Below are 8,408 nucleotides of genomic sequence, written 5' to 3' on the forward strand. Positions count from 1 at the left end.
TTTTTTGCATTTTATGGAACAGTCTACAGGGTGTTCAGGATCTCACTACTAGATTGGACTCGTAATGATTCTCCTGTTTTCAGACTCCCAAGAGCTGGGATTACAGGTGCGCACCACCAAGTCCAGTCTTAATTGCTGTCTCAGCATGCCCTGGGGGCGGGGCCAGCATGGCAGACCCAGGAATCCAACTCCCAGCCCCTGTACCAGGTCCTTTAACCCGCTGAGCTATTTGGCTGCCTGGTCCATTGTTAAAAGTGCTTTGGAAGAACTGGTGGTTGACTGTGTCTCAGTTACTTTTCTCTCATTACTGAAACAAAATAGCGAACATCCAAAATTAAGGAAGGGCCAGCCAGATAGCTCAATGGACTAATGCACCTGCTTGGGCCAGGGGTTCAATCCCCAGGCCTGCCATGCCGGCCCTGACCCTGGGGCACGCTGAGACAGTGACTGAGACTGGGCACAGTGGTTCCTGCCTGTACTCCCAGTGCTTGGAGACTGAAACCAGGAGTATCACTACAAGTCCGAGCTGTGTAGTGAGATCCTGTAGGCCCTGCACTAAATGCATAAAAATATAAAGTACAAAAAAAAGAATGAAGGAAGGAAAAGTTTCTTTAGCTCACAGTTTGTGGAGGTTTCAGTCCATAATCACCTGGCTCCAAGGCAGGGCGGCGCATGGCAGAGGGCAGCAGCTCATGGTAGCCGAAGACAGCAAAACAACAAGAGGAAAAAGGAAGGCAGCAAAGAACAAGCCTCTTGCCCTCCCTTCTGTTGCATCCAGGCTGTCCAGCCCAGAGCAGGTGTAGCTGGCACACCCATAATCCCAGCATTGGATCATGAATTAAGCACAATCCCCAGAATGCTGCCCCATGACTGCATGAGGCTTTGGGGGGTACACCTAGATGCAAACATAACAGACAGCGACGTGAGCTCAAACTTGCCATCTTACTGGTCTTAGCTTGATGATTATACTTCAAAATAAATAACTAAATGAAATTTCTTGCCTCAATTTCAGCTTCTGAGCAAGGTAATGATGTGCCAAAACCACGCAGCCTCTCCACGGAAGGTGGCGACACCCAGGGTGCCTCTGCCGTTGCTCTTCCCTCAGAGTCCAGGGAACCCACGGCTACCCTTGGAGAGAGGACATTCAACTGTTGCTACCCAGGTAAAAAGGGAAGCCTGATGCGCAGAGCCCGGGGCTGTGCACAGTTCTCACACCCGCTCCACGCTGCTCTCACACAGCCATGTGGGGAGAATCCCGCAGCTCACACACTCTCCCGGGGGCCCTTGACGTCCCAAGCATCCACAGTCAGCTTGTGACCCCCAGAACCCCAGGCCCATAGAAGCTTCCTCTCTGAGGTTCAGCTGCTCTTTGACCTGAGGGGCTGCATCTTGCTAAACCCACTTTATTTTATTTTATTTTTTTAAATTTTATTTATTTGTTTATTTATTTATTTTGTGTGTGGCCAGCTCAGCCCACCAGGGGGCGGGGCGGACTGGCATGTGGTGCTGGGGGATTGAACCACGGTCCTGTGGTTTGCTTAGCTTAGCTTGTTCTAAGTAGGTGCTTTAGACCACTGAGCCATCTCACCAGCCCCAATAATTTTTTGTTGTTGTTTTTTGGGTGTTTTTTTGGCGGAACCAGGGATTGAACTCAGGTCCTTGCGCTTGCCAGGCAAGCACTTATTCTCCTGAGCCATCTCCCTGGCCCTAAACCCACTTTAAGTTGAAACTATCCTAAGTTGAAAATGCATCTAAGGGCCAGAGTCTTAGCTCAGTGGCACAGTGCCTTCCTGGCCAGCACAAGGTCATGAGTTTGGTTCCTGGTACCAAAAAAAGAAAAGAAAATGCATTTAATGCTCATAACCCATCACCTTTCCCAGCTTAGCCCAGCCTGCATTACACGTGCACCGACCACTTAACTTAGGCTACCAATGGTCACCTTCAGCTAACACAGAGCCTGTTTTATAATACGGTATGGAATCTCATGGAATTTATTGAGTACTATTCCAAAGTGAAAACAGGAGGGTTTATGGGAGCACTGTCACAGTACCATAAAGTAAAAAAAAAAAAAAAAAAAAAAAAAATCATAGGTCATACCATGATAAGCTGGGGACTACACTGATTTTAAGAGCTATATTTTCTTTCTTCTCTGCTAGGTTGCCAGTTCAAAACTGTGCATGGCATGAAAGACCTGGACCGGCATCTCCGAATCCACACGGGTAGGTGGTGTTTATCTGCTCCAGGGCGTAGGGAGGAAGTGGCTGTGAGTTCAGGACTAGGTAGAGGACAGTGAGCCAGGCAGGTGGTTGCTGCCTCCTGGCTGTGGGAGGCGGGCTGGCCCTAAACCCACTGTAAGTCTGTCAGTTTGCAGGATGCAGACTGACAAACAGTGGGCAGGAGTCTTGGGGCAGGCAGTATTCAGGGTGGAGAGATGAGGTGCCGAAGCACAGGGAAGAGGCCACACTCTGAGGCAGTGAGGTCTGCAAACTCCAGGCTAGTGTTGGAACTCAGCAGCTGCTGCAGGGGCTTGAGGGTGTGAGAAGCTTCAAATAGTTCTCTCTGGCCCTTTCCAAAAAGCACTGCCAATCCTCCACCTTGAGTATGAGCCCTCCACATGCCTATATGAGGAAAGGCGTTGGTGTGTTTGTGCATACAGGATCCAAGCTTAGTGGCTTAAGCATAACCAGGTTTATTTTTCAAGTCCACCTTAAGAAGCAGTTTATCTGTTGGGTGTGGTCCACATCCGCAATCCCAGCACTCTGGGAGGCTGAGGCAGGTGTATTCCAAGTTCAAGTGCAGCCCAGGCAATTTAATTGACTTAGCAAGACCTATCTCAGAGGGAGAGGGGAACCCAGTATCAAGGCCCTGAGTTCGATCCCTCCCTAATGCAAAAAGGAGAAGGAGAAGGAGGAGAAAAAGAGGAGGAAGACTAGGAAGATGGTGACAAAGATGAAGAAAAAGGTTCTCCTCTGAGTCTCAAGCATAGCTATTCTGACCCAGTGCCCCTGGGTCCGAGGCAGCTAGCCCAGCTCTCTGAATATCTTCATCAGCAGGAAGCAGAAGTGAGGCCTGGGGAGCCCCCGGGATCCCTGCCTTGGGCCATGGTCTGGGCGCAGCATCCCATATCCTAATGAAATATATGCAGAAGGTAACCGTGGCCACGGCAGGCGTGGAGGAGGGCTAGGAATGGCTTCGAGGAGGGCAGCCACATTCCAGTTGTGCCTCTAGAGCCCATCACTGAGAGGAGAGAGCTTTCTGGACAACGAGTAGTCGCTGCCAGAAAGGGCTGTGGTTCTAGAGAAGTCAGAACAAAGCACTAATTTGCCAGGGGAAGAGGCTAGATCATTTCCTTCTCTCAAATAAATGTTTGATCCTCAGCTCCACAGACACAGCTGTCAGGAAGAGCATGAGGATTTTAGGAGCCTTTAGGAGGGGACACGAGAAGGCTCTACCAATAAGACCACTTAAAGTAAGCCACTTCAGAGTGGGTAACTGTCCTGAGGGTAGAGTGGTCATTCTCAACTGGGGCTGTGCTGCTGCCATCTAGTGGGTAGAGGATAGAGGTGCCGCCGAAATCCTACAATGCACCAAGTAGCTCCCCCACAAATCTGGCAAGGTTGGTAGTGCCAAAGGTTAGCTAGAGAGAATGGTCCGAGGCGTATTACTGATGTTTTATTGACATGCTGCAAAGCATGCTGGGATTGCCAATCAGAGAGGCAAGTATCAGGTGACAGCTTTCCCCTCTTGTGGATATAAGGTTAGGCTGTATCCCTGGGCGCAGGTAACTGCTGTAGTTATCTGTGTCTCTTCACTGATGCATGGAAAGTAGGAGATGGGCCTGGAAAGCTCCCTAGGTACCCCTCCCTGAGGGCATGACCCGGAAGTGGTATCCCTTGTGACTACTGTTTCAGGATCCTTTTACTCTTAAAACCTGGAGGTTCCAGTTGCATTTTGTGTGTATTCTGTCATGATTATGGTATCAGAAAGTAAAACTAAAGGGGGCCAGGGAGATGGCTCAGTAGAATAAGCACTTGCCTGACAAGCGCAAGGGCCTGAGTTCAATCCCTGGTTCCACCAAAAAAAGAAAGTAAAACTAAAACTTGAAAAGATTTATTTGAAAATGATAAGCCCATTAGATATTAACATACTATTTGTATGAAAAGTATCTTTTTTCAAAGCAAAATGTAGTGCAAAGTAGCATTGTTTGCAGCAGGCCAGATTTTTATCTCTATTTCTGTACATAATCCAGTGCCCTGTATCGTGTTGGCTGGCAGTAACATCGATGTTCATAAAGAAAATCCGATCAGTCGTGGTAGAAGCGGTTAGCCCAAAACACAGCAAAGGGTAGTTCCTGAAGAGTCATTACTATGTAGAATCTGTAGCCGTGTCAGTCACTTTTTCAGACTGCTAGACAAGTTTGTTGGTCTGTTCTGCACCTTGAGCAGCTCTTACCATGCTTGATTTTGTCACATCTGGAGTTAGTCATTTGGGAGACAGTCATTAATTCGTGCAGTTGTCTCCATGTTTGACCCACTTCGTTATACTGTGGGGGGAAATCCATTTTGTTAATATCATTGATCACCTGAGCAAAAATTAAGTGCAGGTTAAATGTCCTTTTTCAGAAATGCTTGGGCCAGAAGTATTTTAGATGTTGGAGTTTTCTACATTTTAGAATATTTGCCTAGGCTGTACTTGTTGAGTATCCCGCCATGAAAATCCGAAGTGCTCTGAAACTCGGAACTTTTAGGCTGTCATGTCAGTAGATTAGGGATGTCTCTAGCCATATAACAGAAATAGAGTAGGTGGCAGGAGAGGGCAAGAGTGGAATGAAACATACTTTCTTCCTATTTCCTGTGTAGGACATTGATTAGAAGACTCACATTAACATTAACTCTGAGGGCCAGTGAGATAGCTCAGCCGACTAAGCACCTGCTTTCGCAAGCACAGGGACCAGGGTTTGATCCCCAGTGCCACATGCTGCGCCACCTGAGTCCAGATTACACCTGTAATGCCAGCACTAGGGAGGATCAAAACAGGATCACTGCAAGTCCAAGCTGCCTAATGAGACCCTGTACCAAATACATTTTAAAAAAATAATTCTGGATGAAGAATTTAAAAACAGATTAAAAAATTATTCCAGTAAAACACAATTGCCTGTGACCCCCTCAAAATGTTCTTCCTTGCCTCAAATACACTTATCTGTCCTCCTTGCTTCTCTTTGGAGCAGTTGGGGAAGACCCATTCGTGAGCGTCTTTACTTTCACTTTTGTGGCTGTCCAGATGTTCTGAGTTGATGCAAAACATACCTTTCATGGCCACTTTGACTTTAAGGAGGAGCCAGAAGTCACATGGGGCCACATCTGCTAAATAAGGCAGGTGAGGGCAGACACGAAGGTGCCCACAAGCCTGCCATGTCATCGGATGGCGCTCGGCGGCAGCACTAGTCATGTTCCTCATCAATTTCATCATGTGTCATGAAGACACCAAAGAGGACTTCCAGAGCTGCTTCAGGAAGTGGCAAGAAGGAAGCGGTACATGTGTTCAAAGTGAGGGTGTAGTGTTTTAAGGGAGACTAGGGGAAAGGTGTTTTTACTATAATACATTTTTTAATGTATTTGGTACAGGGTCTCACTATGCAGCTCAGATTCATAGTGATCCTCTTGTCTCAGCCTCCCCAGTGTTGGGATTATAGGCATGCACCACCACACCCAGTCTCTGTGGCCAGCTCAGCACACCTAGGCAGGGACAGCGCGCCATGTAGTGCCAGGGATCGAACCCTGGTCCCTGCATTTGCCTAAGCAGGCACTTAGTCCTCTGATCTATCTCGCCAACCCTTACTGTACTAAACTTAAATTCACCCTATATTTTGCTTGCCCCATGTGTGTGTATGTGTATGTGAATTTTTAATTTTTTTAATCATTGCAGGAAAGGATAAATAAATCCTATTGTCTGAACTTAGGGACAGAATGAGTTTCTTTTGCTACCTCCATATCCTCGCCAGTGATCCCACCTGCTCTCACTAACAAAATACATCTGAAGAAAAGAATGCCCCAAAATAGCAATATCTGTGAACAGTAAAATCTTCTATTTTTTTTTTTTTTTTTCAGTATTGAGGATGAAACTCAGGACCTTGCGCTTACCAGGCAGGTGCTTCAGCCTCGGAGCTGTCTCCCCAGTCCCCAGACCTTCTACTTTATCAGAAACTGAATCATAGAACTAGAATTCAAGCAGTGCGGTAGTGGGACTGTACAAAGCAAATGGGAGACAGAATAGAATATGGAGCTGGGCGTACAGGAAGGAAAGTTCGAAACCCTGACGCTGGTCGCATCTGCGGTCAGTGGGGCACACAGGGAGACGCGGGGCAGTCCGTGGTCTGGGAGAGGGGTGAAGATGACAGCCCTTTACTTCTCTGTTCCAAGTGGAGTGACTGAAACACTCCGGCCTGTCGCTGTCAGGGAACAGGTCTGTGGTGTGAGCTGTCAAACCACATGGGAGAAAGCTGATCAGATACGACTACATCAAAGATAGAAACTTAACAAGACACCCATAAAAGTGAAGACAAGTGTTCCTCCAAGGCAAAATTTATAACAGAGGCTAGAATTACTTTATAGACCCCACAAAAAAAAAAAACCCACAAGTGAAAGATAACTAACTCCAATGATAAAAGATACACGCACCTAAGAAATAGAAATGCTCACAATCTCAGGAAAAGTTCATAAGCGACAAAGTACAAATTAAATACAGATACTGTATTTGATTTGTCAGACTGGCTAAAATCGAAATAGTAAAAAAAAAAAAAACTGAAATGGTGTATTACTGGACACCCTATAGCTCATTAATTGACCCATTACCACACCTTCCTTCCCCATCTCCCAATTCAGAAAGAGAAATATCGTTATCATTAGGGCAAAGATGGGGATTGGGGACGTGTCAGAGGAAACTACAGTAAGGCTTTACAGAAAGTTGTCGGGGGTGAAGCTGCTTTCAAATGCGTTGTGTACTCTTGCTGGTCTCTGGTCATCTTCCCGCGTGTTACTCCAGTAGTTCAAGCTGCCTCGGGATTGCCTGGGGAAACCAGACCCGGAGACCACGGATTTTCCCTGCCTCTGGAGGACCTTGGTTTTTGCTCCTGGCTCCCGACTGAAGAGCACTGGTGGAAGGGAACCGTCTCTGTATTTTCTTGGGAGGAAAACGCTTTGACTTAGTCTCCATTTAGGATCAGAGTCCCTGGGAATCCCTGGCCTCCTTGTCCTGATCGTGTATCTCAGGGAGAGTTTCTCCTCACCCCTAACCTTCTGTGTTATCACTATGTGGAGTTACTTGGGAGCGGTGCTTGAGTTTCAAAGGTTGTGCTCTCTTGAAATGGACCCGCAGCGTTTATTTGGCCTCAGAAGAGAAACGGACTTTAGTGGTGCTATTTGGATCCTATTTTGTAATTCTGCAGTTGGCACCAGCTTCCTCTTATAAAACAAATCAAGACATGATTTTTTTTCCTCTATACCATTGAGCACGAAAAGGATCATGGAAAGACTTTCCTAGAAAATTTGGTAGAATTTTCCCACATGGTGTGTGTTTGCTGTGTCCTGCTCACGTGGAGCAGGCTGACACGGCAGCTGTGGGCTGTGGTGTTTCCAGTGTCTCCCAAGGCAGTCACAGCTGTGCTGTTTGTGACTTCTCAGGGGCCCCACTGGGAAGGCAACTATGTCCGGAACCCCCCCGCCCCCAGGTAAGGTTGCTATCAATCTTGTTCTTTCTGCCTGGCAATTTTGGAAAAAACCTACGGACCCTTCCCAGAGTGATGCTTTTTCATGCATAAGATATGCCATGTTTTATTTTTTTTTTTTATTTTTTGGCAGAACCAGGGATTGAACTCAGGCCCTTGTACTTTCCAGGGAAGCACTTATTCCACTGAGCCATCTCCCCGGCCCGATATGCCATGTTTTAAAACTATATTTTGATGTAATTGCTGTTGAAGCACTCAATCTGTGGTATTTTCATGCATTAAATCCTTGCCACCTAAGCTAACCTCCCTGGGAGCCGGCTAGCGTGCAGAACCCCAGGCCCCACCAGACCCACTGGGTGAGAGCCTGCACCCTGAGAGGCTCTGTGCAGCCTGAGGTATGAACACACAGGGTAACACCCACCTCGCCTGCACTTACAGTCAGGCTCTCAGGAAGCATAAGCGACACTCAGCGAAGTGCCACAATTATAACGTGACAGGGCCCCGTCTCCCGCAGACACTGAAGGGCTCTCGTGTTGTCATCACCCTAGCTGATTGCCTGTGTTTAGAACTATACAAAATGCTAAACTATAGAGATAGTGGCAAGGGGAGATGGCTCAGTAGAATAAGCGCTTCCTGGGCAAGTGCAAAGGCCTGAGTTCAATCCCCTGTTCCACCAAAAAAAAAA

General features: G+C 47.2%; 1 protein-coding gene across 3 annotated transcripts in view; it reads left to right on the forward strand.

The window, feature by feature from the left end:
* Positions 1-8,408, forward strand: part of Zfp64 (ZFP64 zinc finger protein) — an 88,371-nt gene that overhangs the window by 73,732 nt on the left and 6,231 nt on the right. For all 3 annotated transcript variants that reach the window (XM_004636027.2, XM_023720794.1, XM_023720795.1), the window contains 2 exons: positions 1,013-1,162; positions 2,157-2,219. In XM_004636027.2, coding sequence (XP_004636084.1) covers positions 1,013-1,162; positions 2,157-2,219 — 213 coding nt within the window. The remainder of the gene's footprint in view (positions 1-1,012; positions 1,163-2,156; positions 2,220-8,408) is intronic.

Source organism: Octodon degus, unplaced genomic scaffold (assembly GCF_000260255.1).
Source record: "Octodon degus isolate 3935 unplaced genomic scaffold, OctDeg1.0 scaffold00077, whole genome shotgun sequence".
Taxonomy (NCBI): domain Eukaryota; kingdom Metazoa; phylum Chordata; class Mammalia; order Rodentia; family Octodontidae; genus Octodon; species Octodon degus.